The sequence below is a fragment of the Mesoplodon densirostris genome, chromosome 3 (genome assembly GCF_025265405.1).
Source record: "Mesoplodon densirostris isolate mMesDen1 chromosome 3, mMesDen1 primary haplotype, whole genome shotgun sequence".
NCBI classification, from domain to species: Eukaryota; Metazoa; Chordata; class Mammalia; order Artiodactyla; family Ziphiidae; genus Mesoplodon; species Mesoplodon densirostris.
Window position 1 is genome coordinate 107,943,553 of NC_082663.1, and position 22,054 is coordinate 107,965,606.

General features: G+C 36.7%; 1 protein-coding gene across 5 annotated transcripts in view; it reads left to right on the top strand.

Moving 5' to 3' along the window:
* The window catches only part of PRRC1 (proline rich coiled-coil 1), a 45,997-nt gene that overhangs the window by 17,969 nt on the left and 5,974 nt on the right, over positions 1-22,054 (top strand). For all 5 annotated transcript variants that reach the window (XM_060093304.1, XM_060093307.1, XM_060093303.1 and 2 more), the window contains exons 7-8: positions 6,365-6,468; positions 13,538-13,640. In XM_060093304.1, coding sequence (XP_059949287.1) covers positions 6,365-6,468; positions 13,538-13,640 — 207 coding nt within the window. The remainder of the gene's footprint in view (positions 1-6,364; positions 6,469-13,537; positions 13,641-22,054) is intronic.

The window sequence follows — 22,054 nt, forward strand, 5'->3', positions numbered from 1 at the left end:
CTTCCCTTGTATTTTCCGTTACGGAAAAACCCGAACAAACTTTGGCTAACCCAGTACTTGGTGAGGGGACTTGGCACTCATCCAGAAAGTTTTCTTAACTTACTTTCTTTGAATATTCCCTTTCCCTGTCCTTTTAACTACCTTGCCTTAGAGACCCGACTAGCTGGCATGTTATAGGCACAAAGCCTGTATATAACCAGAGTGTGCCAAGGTCTCATCAGCATATAGAGACCTATTAAATTACATTACCAGTAGTAATGCACTTACCAAAGGAAGACACTGCCATAGTTTTTGGTGGTGAGGGAAGAAGAATTTGTGATTAAGTCTATAGATACCTATATAATCCCTACGTAATAGTGGCAGATAATAGAATGGCTTATTTTGAAAACAAATTTCACACACTTGCATACTCACACCACCACTTGAATATCGTATACTTTGTCTTCTGGACTGTTACCATTAAAAAATTTGTCACATACTCAAGCCAATCCCATTACCATAGTAGACCTGGCCCCCTCTTGCATGCTAAGTGGTAAAGTTCCAAGAGTTCTGCCCTTCCTGTCATACACTTTTTACCATCAGTATACAAACACGCAAAAACAAATGAACAGTTCATCGGCATGTAAACACTGCTCCCACCTTAAAAAACAAAAATAAACCAAAGAAAACCTTAACAAGTTTTTTTACCTTACTTTTCCCATCACCTCCAACCCTAGGTTTTCACTTCGTTTTGCAGCAAAACTTGCAAAGAGTTGCCAACACTTTTATCTCTAGTTCTTCTCTTCAGTCTCTTAAACCCACCCCAGCCAGGCTCTCACCCTCACCCCTCCACCGAGAATGCTTTCAAGGTCGCCAGTGTTGTGCATCTTGTTTGACCTACCACTGGCTTTGAGACTCCTCTGTAATGTCTTTTACGCTTGCCTTTGGGGATGCCACACTTGGTTTCTTCCCTGCCTCACTAATTCCTCTGTGCTTCCTTTGCTGGCTCCTCCTTTTCCCCCAACCTCCTGATGGTCTCCTTCCCTTCATCTAACCTTCACTCTCTCGGTGATCTCAACCAGTCTCACGGCTTTGAGCACCAGCTGTGTGCTGACAGTTCTAGTTTGTATCTCCAGCAGAGACCTCTCAACGTAAACTAGGTTAATATAAAAGTTGCCTTTTTTTTTTTTTTTTTTTTGTGGTACGCGGGCCTCTCACTGTTGTGGCCTCTCCCGTCGCGGAGCATGGGCTCCGGACGCGCAGGCTCTGCGGCATGTGGGATCTTCCCGGACCGGGGCACGAACCCGTGTCCCCTGCATCGGCCGGTGGACTCTCAACCACTGCGCCACCAGGGAAGCCCTAAAAGTTGCCTTTTTAATACCTTTACTTGAATGTCTCAAACTTATCATGTCTAGTATTCAAGTGCTTTTCTTTCCTTCCAACCTGTCCCCCGCCGCAGCTTTCTCCATCTCAATTGATGATGGCTCTGTCCTTCCATTTTCTCAGATGAGAAACCTTGGAGTCATCCTTGACTTCTCTCGTTATCCATGTCCAGTTCATCAAGAAATCTTGCTCACTGTACCTTCAGAATACATCCAGCATCTGACTGCTTGTCACTGTCTCCATTGCTCCCACCCTGGGTGAAGCCACCACAAAGCCTTGCTGGAATCTTGGGTTCACCTCCTAATAGGTCATCTCATTTCTACCCTTGTGGCCCTATATGTTATCCTCAACAGAGTAGCCTGGGTAATTCTTTCAGCACACAAGATCAAACCATTTCACTGTTCTTCTCAGAACTTTATATTTCACTGAGTGTAAAATCCAAATTCCTTACCAAGGCTTCCACAGCCCCACATGGCCTGGCTGAACTGGCCTTCTATTTTTTTTTTTTTTAATTGGAGTATAGTTGATTTTCATTGTTTCAGGTATACAGCAGAGTGATTCAGTTATACCATATATATATATACATATATGTGTATATATATATCCTTTCTCAGATTCTTTTGCTTTATAGGTTATTACAGGATACTGAGTGTAGTTCCTTGTGCTATACAGTAGGTCCTTGTTGTTTATCTTTTATATGTAGTAGTGTGTATCTGTTAATCTCAGATTCCTAATTTATCCCCCTACCCTTTTTCCTTTGGTAACTGTAAGTTTTCTATGTCTGTGAGTCTGTTTCTGTTTTGTAAATAAGTTCATTTGTACTATCTTTTTAGATCCCACATATAAGTAATATCATATAATATTTGTCTTTCTCTGATTTACTTCACTTAGTGTGATAATCTTTAGGTCCATCCATGTTGCTGCAAATGGCATGATTTCATTCTTTTTTATGGCTGAGTAATATTCCATCGTATATACACACCATATCTTCTTTATCCATTCATCTGTTGATGGACACTTAGGTTGCTTCCATGAGCTGACTATTGTAAATAGTGCTGCTGTGAACAGTGGGGTGCATGTATCTTTTCGGACTAGGGTTTTCATCTTTTCCAGGTATGTGCCCAGGAGTGGGACTGCTGGATCATATGGCAGCTCTATTTTTGGTTTTTAGGAAACCTCCATGCTGTTCTCAACAGTGGCTGCACCAGCGGCCTTCTGCTTTTCTCTGGTCTTCCCCCTTGCTCACTCCACGCCAGCCACATTGGCCTCCTTACAGGTCTTTGTACTTGTCTGACAGGCTGCTCTCTTCTCACAGCCTTTTCACAGCTCTCTCTGAGCCACTCTTTCCTCAGATATCTACTTGGTTGACTCTCTGACCTCCTTCAAGTCTTCACTAAAATCTTCCCTCCACAGTGGGGCCTGTCCTGACCGCCCTGTTCAATACTGCAGTCTGCACCTACCTGCCCTGCACTCCTGATCCCTCTAGCCCTCCTCTGATCTTTCTTCTATAGCAGCCAGCATCTCTTGATTTACCATATAATTTACATTTATGTTATTTTTATTTTTTAATGCTTTTTTCCCACTAGAATTAAGTTCTACAAGAGCAGAGATCTTTGTTTCGTTTATAGATATAAACCTTTAGAATAGTGCTTCATGTTCTTTAAAATGAATATCTAGCAGTCCTATTGAGATATCATGGTATAAAACCCCAAACAATAGAATTTAAAGTGCTAGGGTAAGCTTTTTAAATTAATAATTTATTTCCTCAAGTAAGCAGTCTAATTCAGAAGATGTTTTCACTCTGGGATCTGTTTTGAATTTTGGTTTAACAACATGTCAGCCATATGAGAATAGAGATTTTTCCCTTACCAGAGCTCTAGCTGCCCACCTGTTGCTATACTTTGATAGTACCTTTACCATCAAACAGTGGTCTTCAGACTTGTGTATAAGTACCTCTGGTGACATGCAAAGATTTTACAAGGTCCAGGTAGACCCAGATAGTTTTCAGGAACTCAGCTTCTTCTTCCTCAACTTCCATATGTATTCTTTCCTAAAATTTTCTGCCTGAATACATACTTGTAATGGATGCAACGTGCCATCTCCTTTCTCATCTCCTCTTCATAAGCTCTGACCTCTCCCATTAGAAAATAAAGATACACTGCTCACCCACTGATTGCCTCGGAACCTAAAATCCTCCTGAGTGTCATATGAAGGGACAATTCAAAATAATGTTTTAGATGTTAAGAATGCAAATGATGTAATGACTCGGTAAAATCTTCTTGCAAGTCCTGTGGTTTCTAATTGTTCTCAAAAAAACTGATAATAAAACTGATAGAGTTGTCATTCATAATTTCTGATGATAGATCACCACATTTTTGGAACATAACTCAGAATTTCATGGTTTTTAAAACATGAGTCTTAAATATTTTATGTTAAATATCATTGCATAAAAGATACTTCAGATCGGTATAAACTGAACTTGGAAGGCTGATGGAGATTTTTTTCTGTAAGAAATATCTTATTTTCTGAATATTAATAGTTCAGCTTATATTGTGATTTTATTAGTATTTGACAGATTTGTTTTAGTATTGGTTTTTGCCCTTCAAATTTAGAAAAGTGTTCCTTTTCCACAATCTTCAATACAAGCTTAAAATTAAAATTCATTGAAATTGATATATATATAGGAAAGTGATTTGTAATTTTCCCAGCTGTTTGTTTTTTTTTTTTTTCAGAAACAGTAGAGGGAACTAACAAAAAGAAAATAATGTAGAATATTAAATTTTCAACCCAGATTTTTTTCTCCCCATCAGATTTTATTTGAAGTGAATGTCTTTTTTGACTAAACTTAAGTTTTCCTTTAAACATATAAAATTGTTTAAGGAAATAAATCAGCTGTAGTTAAAGTTAGGAAGCTTCTGAAACTTCTCCAATGCCAAGTATTAATTTTACTGAAAAGCCGATTATATTTATGACCATCGTTTTATAGCTTATAGTCAAGAAAAATGTAGTTAATAGCTGTAAGAATTTATGAAGAAGCATGGAATTTTGATTATCTGAACCAAGTTGCTTAGTATAAGCTCTCAGAGTACAGTATAAGCTCTAGAGGCATTTCTGCATCTTACTTCAGTTCTGAGACAGTTACTTCAGTGTGGCCTCTAAACTACCTAATTTTTGATCCCCTACACTGCTGAAAAATAAAGTTAAAATTCCCTTCTCAAAACATTGGTAGTGACTAATGTCAAAGTGTCTCTGTGACGCCAAAAGATGCCACATTTAAGTAATGTTGTGGTCAGAGGAGCAAAGAGGCTGATTTACCCCCTCTTCATTTTCTCTTCTGGATTCCATAAAAACAAGCATTACACTTGTCTACCTAACTCATTATCCTATCTTTTATAGGTGCTAATTAATTTCAGTTCAATATTTTGTGAACCCTATGAAGTATCAAGCCCTGTGCTGTAGGATAGTAAAAAATGAACCAACTTAGTTTCTGTTTCCTGGGAGCATAAAATCTAGGAATATTTTGTTGTAGTGTGTAGCTGAGATAGCACCTTTGAAGAGTTGCGGATGAATCTCTAAACATCCCACTAATCCCCTAATAGTTTTTTACTGAATTAACATTTATTTAAACTTCTTTATAGTAAAAATTAGACATAACTACCTTTTGGGAGGAGGGAATTTTACTCCTCCCAAATTTCAGAGCAGATTTACATTATCCAGTACAAAGAATTAAGTTCATCTTAGCTATTGTATTTTCTTTCAGATTCAACAGTGTCCTCCTCATTCACTATTAGATTTGGTGATGCCATATTTACACTCTTTAGATTCCTAATATTAGCCATATAGGCCTTCAGAAGCCCTTAGTTTTTCCCTTGTTCACTTTTTCGTGTAGTAAGTTCTCACTGGCTGCCTATTAGGTTAGACACTACTCTAGGTACCAGAGATACAAGAGTAAGCAAAAATACAGCTTGATTTTATTGTAGTTTAACTCATATCTTCTTTCATCTTTCATGTTTCTAAGCTAATGACAAATTGGCCTACATGTTCTCATACAGTTGTCACTTCTTTATTTTACTTGTCTCTGAAATAAATTCAGTTGTCTCTAGAAGTATCCTAGCTTTCTTAATTTTCATTTGAAGAAGAATTGACCCCTTAATCTCATTCACTGCTTAGCTCTGCTGTTCATAATAAAAAATAGGGGTATTATCCATGACTAGTTTTATTCAGAAATAGTTTTATCTTGCTTTTTGAACACATTCTTATCATATCATTCATGATCACTTTTATGAAGTGATTCAAATAAAAGTAGTAAACAACAGCCTTGTCCTCATTAATCCAGCTTTTAGTTTTCTGCCATAAGTATATATTTAATTCATGATTTTGAGTTATCTATATAGTGTTCTCAGCCCCTCAATTTTGTTTCATAAATGGTAAGCTTTGATGTAATGCATACATTTGAAGTTAAAATAATGTCATTTTGGTGCAGACTTTAAAGGCTATATATAAAAGGAATCAGAAGAAAGAGAAAAAACATATTTGCTATTGATATGATTGCCTGCCTAGAAAAATTCGAGAGAATCAACTAAAAAACTACTAGAATTGATAAATGATTTTTATTTAGTAACATGGCCTCTTGCCAGATCAACATTAAAAAGCACATAGTTTCCTTATATTAGTAATAACCAATTAGAACATGTAATATAAAAATTATCCATTTCATGATAGCAACCAAAATAATAATGCATATAGGAATAATTTGGAAGATGCACTGCAGACTCTTAATACTGAGGGGAATACAGTGGGGCTTTTTCACTTTTTACTCTCTATGCTATATTGTTTTCATGTTTACAATGAGTATATATGTGTGCTTCTGTATTGTTTTCATGTTTACAGTGAGTATATATGTGTTTGTGTATAAATGTATATGCATATTACTTATACAGTCATAAGTTAGTATGTTTAAAACCAAATAATTTAAAATAGTTTCTAATGTACACTGTTTCAGGGTGCCCAGGAACGGATAGATAGCTTACGTCGAACTGGAGTGATCCATGAAAAACAAACTGCTGTATCAGTAGAAAACTTCATTGCAGAATTGCTTCCTGACAAGTAAGAGGATTTTTTTTAACATAGTTATAATTTTTTTAGAGAACTTACAAGACAAGATCTATTCTCTTAGCAACTTTCAAATGTACAAAAAGTATTATTAACTATAGTCACCATGCTGTACATTATATTCTCATGACTTACTTATTTTATAACTGGAAGTTTGTACCTTTTAATCCCCTTTATCCATTTTACTCCCCCTCCCACCCCTGCCTCTGCATCCACCAATCTGTCTCTTGTATCTGTGAGTTTGCTTTTCCCCCCACATGTGAGATCATACAGTATTTGTCTTTCTCTATTTGATGTACTTAGCTTAGCTTAATGACTTCAGTGTCCACACACGTTGCTGCAAATGGCAAGGTTTTCCTTCCTTTTCAATGGAATAATATTTCATTGTATATATACATATATATGTGTGACTGTGTGTATAAATCACATTTTCTTTATCATCAGCAGACATTTAAGTTGCTTCCATGCCTCGGTTGTTGGAAATAATGCTGTAGTGAACAGGGGGATGCATATGTCTTGTTGAGTTAGTATTTTTGTTTCCTTTGGATAAATACCCAGAAGTGAAATTTATGGATTATTTGGTAGTTCAGTTTGTGAGGAACCTCCATACTGTTTTCCATAGTGGTTGTACCAATTTACAGTCCCACCAACAGTGCACAAGGGTTCCCTTTTCTCCACCTCTTCGTCAACACTTGTTATTTCTTGTTTTTTGATAATAGCTGTTCTAACAGTGTGAGGTGCTATCTTATTGTGGTTTTGATTAGCATTTCCCTGGAGGATTAGTGATGTTGAGCACCTTTTCACATATGGCCATCTATATGTCATCTTTGGAAAAGGAGGCTAATCAGATCTTCTCCCCATTTTTTTATTGAATTGTTTGTTTTTTGCTGTTGATTAGTATGAGTTCTTTATATATTTTGGATATTAGCCCCATATCAGATATATGATTTGCAGGTATTGTCTGACATTTGGTAGGTTTCCTTTTCATTTTGTTGATAGTTTCCTTTGCTGTGCAGAAACTTTTTAGTTTGATGTAGTCCCACTTGTTTTTGATTTTGTTGCGTTTGCTTTCGGTGTCAAATCCAAAAAACATGATTGCCACAACAGATATCAAGGAGCTTACTGCTTATGTTTTCTTCTAGGAGTTTTTTATGGTTTCAGATGCTATGCTCAAGTATTTAATCCATTTTGGTTAATTTTTATGTCTGGTGTAAAATTGTGGTCCAGTTTTCCCAACACCTTTTATTGAAGAGACTGTCCTTTCCCCATTGCATATTCCTGGCTGTTTTGTCATAAATTAATTGGCCATAAATGCATGGGTTTATTTCTGGGCTCTATTGCATTGATCTATATTTTTGTTTTTTATGCAAGTACCATACTGTTTTGATTACTGTTGCTGTGTATTATAATTTGACATCAGGGAGCATGTTGCCTCCAGCTTTGCTCTGCTTTCTCAAGATTGCTTTGGCTATTCAGGGTCTTGTGGTTGCATACAAATTTTAGGATTGTTTGTTCTATTTCTGTGGAAAATATCATTGGAATTTTGATAGGGATTGCATTGAGTCTGTAGCTTCCTTTGGGTAATAGGAACATTTTAACAATGTTCATTCTGCTAGTCCATGAGTATGGAATATATTTCCATTTATTTGTGTCTTTAGTTTCTTTCATCAATGTCTTACAGTTTTCAGAGTAGACATCTTTCACCTGCTTGGTTAAATATATTCCTAACTATTTTATTCTTTTTGATGTAATTGTAAATGGTATTTAAAATTTTTTTCTTCTGATAGTTTGCTGTTAGTGTATAGAAATACAACAAATTTTGGGGTATTGAATTTGTATCTTGCAACTTTACTGAATTTACTAGTTTTAACAGTTTTTTGGTGGTAGCTTTAGGTTTTTCTATATATAGTATGTCATGTACAAATAGTGACAGTTTTACTTCTTCCTTTCTGATTTGGATGCATTTTTTTTCTTGCCTAATTACTCTGACTAGGACTTCCAATACCATGCTGAATAAAAGTGGGAAGAGTGGACATTCTTGTCTTGATCTTAGAGGTAAAGCTTTTTAGCTTTTCACTGTTGAGTATATTAGCTATGGGCTTGCCATATATGACTTTGATTATGTTGAGGTATGTTCCTTCTGTATCCACTCTGTTGAGAGTTTTTGTCATTAATGGGTGTTGAATTTTGTCCAATACTTTTTATAGCTCTGTTGACATGATCATATGATTTTATCTTTCATTTTGTTAATGTGGTGTATCACATTGATTGATTGGCACATTTTGAACCATCCTTGCATCCCTGGAGTAAATCCCACTTGATTATGGTATAGATCCTTTTAATGCATTGTAGAATTCGGTTTCCTAGTATTTCATTGAGGATTTTTACATCTCTGTTTTTCAGGGATATTGGGCCTTTAATTTTCTTCTGTGTAGTGTCCTTTTCTGGGCTTGGTATCAGGGTAATGCTGGCCTTGTAAAATGAGTTTGGAAGTGTGTCTCATCTTCTATTTTTTGGAAGCGTTTGAGAAAGATTGGTATTAATTCTTCTCTAAATCTTTGGTAGAATTCACCAGTGACACCATCTGGTTCTGGACTTTTGTGTGTTGGGAGGTTTTTGATTACTGAGTTGGTCTCCTTACAAGTAATCCATTTGTTTAGATTTTCTGTTTCTTTTGATTCAGTCTTAGTAGGTTGTGTGTTTTTAGGAATTTATGCATTTCTTCTAGGTTGTCCAGTTTGTTGGCGTATAATGGTTCAGTAAGAGGCTTATTATGTTTCTCTTAGGAGCAAAATATGATTGCTTACACTGAATATCTAGTAAAAAAAAATGTATCCTATTTTAGAACCAGAGAGAAAATTACGTTCTGATCTAGCTATGTGACCTGTGTAGCTCAGCTCACATTTCTACTCTTATTTCTCCTTTTTAATTATAAAATGGACATTGTATTCCCTGCATGCTAAGATTGTATTAATAATCAATTACATATGATACAGTGGTTTAGTTATTGGCTTGGATATTGACCTCCAGTAACAATCATTTACACAGTCATTCACAGTAATGGAAGGTATGGCAAGAGGGCCTGGAGGCAGTCACTAGGTTTGAGTTCTGTTGAACACTACCTCTCATCTATTTAGTTTGGAAAAAACCTCCAGCAACATAATTCATCATTTTTTAAAAAATATCTTTTCACACTGATTGATAGGTATCACCAAACACCTGTCAATAGAGGAACTTATTTTTTAAATTCTTGGCTGCATTGGGTCTTCGTTGCTGCACGTGGGCTGTACATAAAATGCTATGTGCATTTTCAGTGGAATTAACTTTATGTGGAGATAGTGTCAGATAAGAGTCGTGAATGATTGGGACTTGAGCTGAATTTTGAAGAGTAGGTAAAATTTGGTTAAGTAGAAAAGAATAGGTAGGACATTCTGCATGGAGGAAAAGTGTGAAGATGATTAAGATGTATTCTGGGGTCAGTGATTTTATCAGCTTGGCTGAACACTGTTGGATAGGAAATCAAAAAGTAGTTTGGGGACAGACTGAAGAACTTTGATTGCTAGGTTGGGAAGTTTGAACTTTCTGTGTAAGTACCAAGCAACCATCCAGTGATGATGAATATTAAAAGGTTAACAGGGGAAAAATGAAATATTCATTTAAGGGCTACCTTAGAGATTCCATTGTGCCTTTTTCCATGTATTATGTTTTAATAAAAACTATGACTTTTGATAATACTGAACTACTTTCAATACCATTTACCCCCTTCATCTTTTGCAGTATTGTTAAGTATCTTAATTGTGTATATATTTTAAACTCCTAAGATATTAGTATAGTTCTGTACACTCCATTCACTTACATTTATTCTCTGAATTCTTCCCTGCATTTTTGGTTTTTCTGTCTGGGATCATTTTCATTCTGCCTAAAGAGCATCCTTTGGTACTATATACATTGTGATGGAAGACTTTAGCCAGGAGTTCTCTCAGCTTTTGTCTGAAAGTGCCTTTAAGCACCTTTATTTTCACAGGGTGTTTTTTTCTGGATGTAGAAGTCTGGATCGGCAGATCTTTTCTTTCAGTACTTTAAAGATGCTGTTGTACTGTTTTCTGGCTTCCATCATTTCTGTTACATCAGCTATCCAGCTTGTTTCTGTGAAGAGAATGTATTGTTTAGCTGCATTTAGGATTTTTTCTGTCATTTTATTTTTGCAGTTTTATGGTATGTACAGGGGTATGTGCTTGCTTAGGTATTGAATTTTTGTGGATTCCCTGAGCTTGATTCTTTCTTTCATTGGATTTATGTCTTTCATCAGTTTTGGAAAGTTCTCGGCCATTCTATCTTCAGAATTGGCTTCTGGCCCATTTTTTCTCTTTCTAGGACTATAATTACATGCTTGTTCACCTTCTGACTGTGCCTCAGAGTTCTCATTTGGTCAGTCCCCTCTTTCCCCTACCTTCCTCACTCTGATTTTTCTTTCTGTTCTTTAGTTCGAGTATCTTCTGTTTACCTGTCTTCTGCTGTGTAGCCCATACATTGATTTTTTTAAAAAAGTAGATTTAATTTACTATTGAACACCTATATTTTCTATTTCAACTATCTTTACCTCTCTCTTTCCTTGAATATGAGTCATATTTATTTTAAGATCTTTGTCTACTGAATCCAGTGTGTGGGCCTCTTTTAGCCTCCTTTTGGTGTGATGATAAGGTGCTGTCTTTGTGGATGCCTCATAATCTTTGAAAGCCAGGCATTGTTTATAAGAAACTCGAGAGTCTTGAGGTAGTTTTGAGAAGGTTCACTCTTCCCTCTAATAAACAGAGTAGTGAGGTGTGTGGAAGGGGTAGTTTGGTGCACTTTAGATAGACTGACCTGAGTCCAGGTTGGGTTGTGCTCAGGGTCAGCTGAAAGTCTTCAGCATACCTTTGAAAGGTTGTCCCTGTCCAGAATGTTACTCCATTTTGTCTTCCTTGCTTCTACAGCTCTTGGATACCATTAGATATAACTTGTATACTCATCCAGCTTTTCATTGGGAGCATTGGTCTGCCATCAACTGCTCCATCATACCTAGATGTGGTATTTTTCCTACCTTTTTTTGAGCAGAAGACTAGCAAATAAGGAAGATTAGGAATAGTAAATGGTATTAGGAAAGTCTGTGGATGGTTTCCAGTACGGTTTAAGGAGGAGAGAGGATGAAAAGGCTGTAATATTAAGATACAGAAGGGGATTAGAGGAAGGACATGAGAACAAATAGCAAACCCATGACCCAAAACACTTGATAGTTTGCTTTGGCTACTTCTCTCTGTGGTGTTCCCATGAGAAATAAATGCACAGAAGATAAAGTCAGGGAAATACATGCTTATAACTGAGTCAAGAAAAGACCATTGGTGTTTGGCTCCTAATAGTAAAGCCAGACCTAGCTATTTGTGATAAACTTTGCATCAGTTCATGCTACATGAGGAAAATTAGCATGTTTTATACCAAAATGGAAAAATAACCTGTGTAAGCATGAATTGTCCTTATTCTGAGATTAACCTATCAAGTTCTAAAACCAAGGGTTATGTGTGAAATGGGTTAAAATGTCCTTTGTGAAGGGACCTGGTGGTAGTGGATGGTCTTTCTTTGATAAAATACAAATTGGCATACCTGTGTCAGCTCCTCAGGTGCTATTTTGATTTTTTTCTGCTACATGAAATCTAAATGTCTTGGAACCACCATTCTTAAGCCTTTTTTAAGTCCAAGTAGCTTCCATATAGGATTGGTCGAGTCTATCTTATTTCACCAACTGCATGGAGAGGGTGAGGAGGAGAGCATTCCTTAGCAATTGTCCTTGAGTGTGAACAGTGGAGACCAACACTCTTCCTCCTGATGGGTGGGGAGTGAGAGTGGGGTGGAAGGACAGGAGGAAGGAGGGAGAAGACAACGTTTCCTCAGCCAATAGCACTAGTTAGGGAAATGGAAGAGGTCTCGGTGGGCATGACAGTGACAGCAGTTGAGATGTGAGTTGAGAAGAATGGGATATGCAGGTTGACATGCTCGGGAGCGTGACAGTAGTTTGGAGAGGAAGGGGAGTTTTTCTCGTGTGTTCACCGGCAGTGTAGGGGAGACTGCTCGTACCTTCAGGGTTGCTGCTTTTCAGGACGTCCGTGCTGTGCCTGGAAGCTTAGTCACTACAAGTATTCTCTGCCGTCTGCATAATACACAAATCATGTAAAATAAAATACTGATTCATCATATACCAAATAAATTATTTAAAATAATGATTCATATAATAAATAAAATAACTAAGGTTCTTAATTTAAAGCAAAGTTTTAGGATGTGCATACTACAGACATTATAAACTGCCATTTTAACAAAGTTATTCTACATATTGTTTTGTTGTTTCTTTGAATATGTAAATAAGTTTCCTAATCATATAGTCATTGCACTTTAATCTGTATATTTTAAAATTTTATTGCTCTGTATCTTGTCATTTAAACTCATGATTTCCTGATTCTGGCTAGTTAAAATGCTAGTGATGTTACAGATGGCCTCACCTAAGTCAGTTTTTAACTGTATCACTTTTTACGTGTATCTTTAAATTGAAGAAAGTTTTCTTGATTTCATGAGGCTGTTTTCAAAGAGTGATTCGTTGTGAACAATTCAGAAATATTTTTATAGTAACTTTGCAACTTGGCTATATATTAATTAGAGTTGGTAATATAAAATTTCCCATATTTTAGCAAGTGACATTTTAAATTATGATGTTATTTGGATTTTCAAATGAGTAGATTTATCTGTTGCATATTTGAACACCCTTAATTGCCATTCTTTTCTCCAAATCTTAGCAAGAAAAGGAACTTTCCATGATGAGAAATTTTCAATTATTTTTTCTTTGTTGTTGTTTTTCCTTCTCTGAATTAAGCCAACAGGGTAATTTTATATGTTGTTTTATAGATTGTCCTGTTGAAAATTTCAAGGAAATATTTTTGTAATCAATCTGGTAATGTTTTATCTGAATGTTAGTACTTTATCTATTCACCATAACTCATTTAGCACATACACAACGTGAAACTCATACATTCTGTTGCAGATGGTTTGATATTGGCTGTCTGATAGTTGAAGACCCTGTGCATGGTATTCATCTAGAAGCATTTACACAAGCCACACCAGTACCCTTGGAATTTGTACAACAGGTTAGTTTTATCCTTTTCTTTTTCATTATGCTTCAGAGAAACCTGAAATACTGTTTTCAAAATAAGATTTTTCATTGGAAATATGGTATATTCTTGATTTTGCTTCACTCTTTTTCCTTTTAGCCTTTTCTCTTTGCCTTTCAATTTTCTATTCCTTCCATGTTGTTTCAGTACCTCCCTACTTTTGTTTTCCAGCGGTCTTTATCAAGGTAAGCCATTACATGGTTAATGCTCTTTTTCTCATTGTTTTCTCTCTTTTTATGATTGTGTTCACTACCTTGTGATCAGAAAAAAATTTACCTTTCTGGTTTTATGTTCACCTTTCATTAACTGTCTCCTTTATCTCACATTTTATTTTCCGCTGTTACTCTAGTTCTTTTTTCTTTGTCCTCATCTTCCTCTTTAGTTGTTTGTTCATCTGTAAAAACATGTAGAAACACATTTAGAAGTTTACAAACCTTGGATGAAAGTCACATGTCTTTTCGGTTTGTTGAAAAATGTTTACCTATCCACATAGTTACCAGAAGAATGTTAGCATTAATATAAAATGGTTTTCATTCCTTCTATATTTTTATGTACTTTTAATTCTTTCTTAAATGAAATAGAATGTAAGTTTGTTTACCTTGGAATCTTTGTACTCTGAAATGGTATTTTTCCTGTCTTCCATTTAATAGAATTTCCATCACATTTTTATGTATGTACCTTGTTAAATGTCATTTCAAAACTCTCTAAAGTTATTTGGGACTTTAGGTATTTGAGAATTTGCTAAAGCTACTGGGTTCTCCCCCAAGAGCATGCATGTATGCTGTATGCACTCGCATATAAATTTGGCTCACATGTTTACAGAGCCCCTGAAAGCAACCTGTGGCTAAGAATTTATGCTTGGAATTTTTAAGTTTATTGAACCTTTACTTATTTATACCATAATTTTACCAAAATTTCTCTTCAGAAGTTGAAGAAAACAATTTTATACATGGTACTGTTAAACTCACTCCAATGTGAAGGTGATTAGAAGATTGTATGCTGTTACACAATAATTTAGAAAAATTACAGAAAACGGTTGATTTTCTAGGAAAATATTCTTGAATCAACAATGGCAGTTTATAACCATTAGGTTGAACCATACAAAATTGCTCATTGAAGTCAAAACCAGTCAAATTTTGGCAGTTTCATAAGATTTAACCTAATTATCTTCGTGAAGCCTTTTGATGCAAGAGTTTCATCTAGCTCCAAAAACATCACTGTTTTAATGGTGGTATGAGGTCTACAAGGTATTCAAAGAATACATGATTCTCATGCATAGAGGTAGAAAGTTTTCCATTTTATTCTGTGAGACTAGCTTGTAACCTAACCAAAAAATAAATTATAATACAGTCAGTATCACTTAAGAAGTAAATGGTAAAACTAATAAAAGTTTGAAATGTATTTATTAGAACATTAAAAAGGGTTCTGAAATGAATTCCAGTGTGTGTGTGGATAGTTTCCCCCATGCCACCTAGCAGTTCTCCTATCAACTCAATTCTGACACCTTTCTGCCTAGAAATAGTGTCAGATCCCACAGGTTAAGGGCTCAGTCCTACAAGACTGCCTGCACCCCTCCTTTCCAGACACTTATCAATCACAAGTCCAGGTTGTTACCTGAACTTCTGACTGACTGGCTGTATATATCAGAGGAAATCAGAGATTCTCATAACCTGCTCTTGGGTTTGATTAATTTGCTAGAGTAGCTCACAGAATGCAGGAAACCCACTTCACCCTAGATGACAGGTTTATTATAAAAGGATATAAGTCCGCAGCAGCCAGATGGAAGAGATGCATAGGGCAAGCTATGGAGAAAGGAGGTGGAGCTTCCATACCCTCTCCTAGTGCTCCACTCTCTCCAAATCTCCACACCTTCACCAACCAAGAAACTGTCTAAACCCTATCCTTTTTAGGTTTTTATGGAGGCCTCATTAGATGGGCATGATGATTAAATCATTGGCTATTGGTGATTGATTCAAACCTCCAGTCCCCTCTTCAGAGGTGCAGGGGGCCTGCGGGGGAGGAATAAATAGGACTGAAATTTCCAACCCTCTTCCCTTGGCAACCAGCCAAGTTCCTAGGAGCTCTGTGCCAGAAACCAATGTTGAAGACCAGATAAATATTTTATAAATCAAAATATCACAATCCACTCCCTGGTCTTTGAACATGGATCCCTTATAGTAAAACATTCATAAATGATAAATGATACTGGCACATTACTGGCATCCCAGTTTCTCATTAACTATTTAGTACATTGTCATATCATGAGAATGTCTCCAAGCATGAGGGCACATGGGTTTGCAGATTTCAAAAGCAGGAGTGGAAATTGTTTTCTTAAGTTCTCAGAAAGAGAAATTAAGGAAGAAATTAATGAAACAATCCCATTTACCATTCACATCAAAATGAATAAGATACCTAGGGATCAACCTATGTAAGGAGGCATAAGACCTGTACTCCAAAAACTGTTTTAAGACTGATGAAAGAAATTGAAGATGACACAAACAAATGGAAAGATACCATGTAGAAGAATCAATATTGTTAAAATGACCATACTACCTAAGGCAATCTACAGATTCAGTGCAATCCCTATCAAATTAGCAATTGTATTTTTCACAGAACTACAACAAATAGTTTTAAAATTTGGCTGGAAACACAAAAGACCCCTAATAGCCAAAACAATCTTAAGAAGAATGAAGCTGGAGGAATCACACTCCCTGACTTCAGACTATGCCACAAAGCTAGTCATCAAAACATAGATTTAATGTAACAGGATAGAAAGTCTGGAAATTAATTGACCACAGGTGTGTCAGTTGATCTACAGCAAAGGAGGTAAGGATATACAATGGAGAAAAGATAGTGTCTTCAATAAGTGGTGCTGGAAAAAGTAGACAGCTACATGTAAAAGAACGAAATTCGAACATTCTCTAACACCATGTACAAAAATAAACTCAGAAGTGGATTAAAGATCTAAATGTAACACTGGATACTATAAAACTCTTAGAGGAACACATAGGCAGAATACTCTTTGACATAAATCACAGCAATATTTTTTTGGATCCGTCTCCCAGAGTAATGGAAATAAAACCAAAAATAAACAAATGGGACCTAATTAAACTTAAAAGCTTTTGCACAGCAAAGGAAACCATGAACAAAATGAAAAGACAACCTGCAGAGTGGGAGAAAATATTTGCAAAGGAAGCAACCAACAGGGATTAATCTCCAAAATATACAAACAGCTCATAAAACTCTACCACAAAAAAACAACCCAATCAAAAAATGGGCAGAAGACCCAAAGAGACATTTCTTCAAAGACGACATACAGATGACCAACAGGCACATGAAAAGATGCTCAACATCAATAATTATTAGAGAAATGCAAATCAAAACCACAATGAGGTTATCACCTCCCACCAGTCAGAATGCCCATCATCAAGAAGTATACAAATAATAAATGCTGGAGAGAGTGTAGAGAAAAGGGAACTCTCCTGCATTGTTGGTGGGAATGTAAATTGGTACAGCCATTATGGAGAACAGTATAGAGGGTCCATGAAAAACTAAAAATAGAGCTACCATATGATCCTGCAATCCAACTCCTGGGCATATACCTAGAAAAGACAAAAACTCTCATTTGAAAAGATATATGCACCCCTATGTTCACAGCAGCACTATTTACAATTGCCAAGACATGGAATCAACCTAAATGTTCATCAACAGATGACTGGATAAAGAAGATGTGGTGTACATATATACAATGGAATATTACTCAGCCATTAAAAAGAATGAAATAATGTCATTTTGAAGCAACATGGATGGATCTAGAGATTATCATACTAAGTGAAGTAAGTCAGACAGAGAAAGACAAATACATATCACTTCTATGTAAAAAACAAATGGTACAAATGAACTTACTTAGAAAACAGAAATAGACTCAGAGACATAGAAAGCAAACTTTTGGTTACCAAAGGGGATAGTGGGGGGGGGGTGGGGCAAGGAGATAAATCAGGGGTTTAGGGTTAACAGATACACACTACTATATAAAAAGTAGATAACAAGGACTTACAGTTTCCTGTGCCATACAGTATTCAATATCTTGTAGTAGTCTATAATGAAAAAGAATCCGAAAAATAGATCTGTACATACATATGTATAAATGAATCATTTTGCTGTATACCTGAAACTAACCCAACATTGTAAACCAACTATACTTCAAATTAAAAAAACAGCAGGAGGGGTGTCAGAGATACAGTATATGGCTTCACCCTTTCAGGCATGTGGTATAATAGAGCTAAGAGATGGTATCATCTCTTGCTCTGAGCCTTTTTTTTTTTTTCCTTTTTTCCTTTTCTCCTTTTTTCCTTTTCTCCATTCATACCCAAACTTTTCCACCTTTGGAAGGGACATTAGGTTCAGCGACTGTGCTGGTCTAGATTACAGACAGCAGTATTAGTCTAGCAGGTGCCTCCCTCTCATCCACTTCTATTCAGATAAGTTAAGGTTACATAGGTGCAGAACAGGTGGGCTGTCTTTACCACCAGCCCATGTAGCAGCAATCACTGTTAGCCCCATTTTTCCAGATGGAGTGAAGGCACATCTTGCCCTATAGGCCCTTAGGAATTGTAACAAAGATTTAAAACATGGTTAAAATAAAGGTGTTTAAAAAAACAACAACAAAAAAACATAGTGTGCTGAACCAGAAACTGTAACTGAGCATTTGCCTCTACCACTGGGTAAGAAAAGCCCCGCCTAGAGTCACTGTCTCTACCTGTGAAGAACCGTTTGTAGTCCCCCGAGGCTACCAACTAACTTGCTAGCTATGTTCAGGGCCTTCCTAACAGGAAATCTGCCACATAGCCATCTGCAGTCTGTCTTTTTTGCTGGTCGACAGAACAGTTTTTATTGGCATTTTGTGCCTCAGAGTGTACAGGAAGAATGTGTCTAGATTCAGCCCATCTCTGCATTGCTGCACTAACCCCATATTTACTCACTTCATGGACCCAGGTGGCCATCTTGAGAGCGAGCAGGGGGATATCTGCATGTTGATTGCATTCACCTTCCAAGCCTAGAAAGGAGTTCTGATGGGCATCAACATGTTCTACTTTAATACATCCCTCCAGTTCCCACAGTGATTTCCACAGGGTTGTGTGTCCCATATGGGCATCCTTTTAATAGGCCAGGTTTCCATTGCCCTCCTCCCTGACCATATGGCCAGGCCATTGACCACTGCCCATGACCCAGTAAAAACCAGAAGATAGGAGATTATATCACTGTTCAATTCTTTCATCACTGCTGGGAAAACAGTATGCAGTTCAGCCTTGCCCGTCTGATTTGTTATTACCTTCCTCAGTCAGAGCAGTGGACTTGCAAATAGTATGTTATCCATCCACCTTGGAACTGCTACCCATAAACCAAGCAGCTCTTGGTTGTTCAGTTAAGAGCTGTTCATAGGGCACTGTCTACATGGCAGTCGGTTCCAGCAGCTTCTCAGGTGACTCCAAAATCTGTCCTAGAGGAAAAGAGACACCGAGCTTGTTAGTCTCCTCCCTGTATTCCCCAGACAGCATGATCCTGTATAAACCGTTTCCATTATGGTGGAACTCGTCCGGACACTGCCATCCCTATTAGGGTGTTTCTCCATCATCCTAGACATTTCGGGTATTTCACATTTCAATATCATTTTATGTCCTTTAGTCATATGAGTAGCTTCAATTAATAATGTCCAGTGGCTAGGTAGTAAACACTCCTCAAATGGAAATTCTCTAGTTCGAAGTTCAGGTAGTCATTGCTGGGAGGCACTCACAGATTTTTGCCATAAGCCTCAGTCTGCGTTCCACATAGGGCTGTGGCGCAGAGCATTTTGTCCCTACCAGCACTCCAACTTCTATTCCACACTGCAGGACATTAACTGCATGTCCAGTTAATAATGCCTGAAGGGTGGCTTTCCATCTCTTCTGTTTTACAATACTAGATAAGGGAAACATTCTCCAGTGAGATACAGTGTCCATCCCCAAAATATAATCAGGTGAAAATAAAAAAGTCACTTCACATGAAACCAGTTCAAACACACCAAGTCTCCTACAAACTTATCATCACTTATGTTCCTCACTGTAGCCCCCATTGAGGCTTCATCAGTGGGTTTTGGTTTTGTAATACTAGGTAGGGGAAGTGTCCCCCAGCCAAATATCCATCCAGGTAAAGGAGACACACTTCTTTATGTTATACCTGCTTAAACATTCAACTTTCATAATCCTATCAACCATTACATTTTTACTTTCTTTCAGTCTAATTGTAGCACACATCAGGCCTTCACTAGTGGACTTTGGTAACACAGCTCAAGGGACTCCTGTTTCTACTCCTGGAAACTTCTCTTCTCCACTCCTGACCATTTTACTCACTTGTACAAAAGTCTCTGGGTGCCCAACTAGGGATTGAGCCAAGGGGTTTTGGCCCATTTGTCAGTCTTTATCTTGGTTAATCTGCCTGGTCACTGCCCCAATTGATTGCTGCTTAAATTTCTCATTGTCATTTCTACCTTCAGACTTTCAAAATTTCTCCTAACTAGGATAAATACAGCAGACTTATTTGGGGCCCTTCAATGTTGGGGAACCAGCAGGGAGTCCCACTCAACCTTTGGTAGTGCTGTGTTAAAACCTCTGTTTTAGTCCCACCTATGTCTGTTTTATTCATCCTGTTTCTTAATGGTCATCTGAAGATTTCCACCCTGCTGGGATAAGTTCTGTGAATCTCCTGTTTCCTCTGTTTCATCCCAATCAAAATTTACTTTATTCACCTATGTCTTCATAACTTTTTAAAATTTCCACCTTGTTGGGCAACTAGAGAAAGAACAACAACAGCAAAAAAAAAAAAACCCTAAATTAGCAAAAGGAAATAAATCATAAAGATCAGAGCAAAAATAAATATTGGGTTGGCCAAAAAGTTCATTCAATTAGTAAATACATTGTTCAATAAAATTCTTGGTGAAAATGAAAAGATGTGTCTTTTATTTTTACTCAAAACTGAATGAACTTTTTGGCCAACCCAATAAAATAGAGATGAAGAAAAAATAGAGAAGATCAATGAAACTAAAAGCTGGTTCTTTGAAAAGATAAACAAAACTGATAAATCTTTAGGCAGACTCATCAAGAAAAAAAGGGAGAAGACTCAAATCAATAGATTTAGAAATGAAAAAGGAGAAGTAACAACTGACACTGCAGAAATACAAAAGATCATGAGAGATTACTACAAGCAACTCTAGGCCAATAAAATGGACAACCTAGAAAAAATGGACAGATAAGAAAGGTATAACCTTCCAAGACTGAACCAGGAAGAAACAGAAAATATGACTCACAAGTACTGAAATTGAAACTGTGATTAAAAATCTAACAGCAAACAAAAGGCCAGGACCAGATGGCTTCACAGGTGAATTCTATCAAACATTCAGAGAAGAGTTGACATCTACCCTCTGACCAGACAAAGTTATCACAAAAAAAGAAAATTACAGGCCAATATCAGTGATGAACATAGATGCAAATATCCTAAACAAAATACTAGGAAACAGAATTGAACAACACATTAAAAGGATCATACACCATGATCAAGTGGGATTTATTCAGGGATGCAAGGTTTTTTCAATTTCCACAAATCAGTGTGATACACCACATTAACAAGCTGAAGAATAAAAAACATATGATCATCTCAATAGATGCAGAAAAGGCTTTTGACAAAATTTAACACCTGCTTATGATAAAAACTCCAGAAAGTAGGCATAGAGGGAACCTACCTCAACATAATAAAGGCCATATGCAACAAACCCACAGCAAACATCGTTCTCAATGGTGAAAAACTGAAAGCATTTCCTCTACGATCAGGAACAAGACAAGGATGTCCATTCTCACGACTGTTATTCAACATAGTTTTGGAAGTCCTAGCCACAGCAATCAGAGAAGTAAAAGAAATAAAAGGAATCCAAATTGGAAAAGAAGAATTAAAACTGTCACTTTTTGCAGATGACATGATACTATACATACAAAATCCTAAAGGTGCTACCAGAAAACTACTAGAGCTAGTTAATGAATTTGGTAAAGATGCAGGATAGAAAATTAATACACAGAAATCTCTTGTATTCCTATACACTAACAATGAAAGGTCAGAAAGAGAAATTAAGGAAACAACCCCATTTATCATCACATCAAAAAGAATAAAATACCTAGGAATAAACCTACCTAATGACATAAAAGACCTGTACTCAGAAAACAATAAGATACTGATGAAAGAAATCAAAGATTACACAAACAGGTGGAGAGATATACCATGTTCTTGGATTGGAAGAATCAATATTGTGAAAATGACTCTACTACCCAAAGCAATCTACAGATTTAATATAATCCCTATCAAAT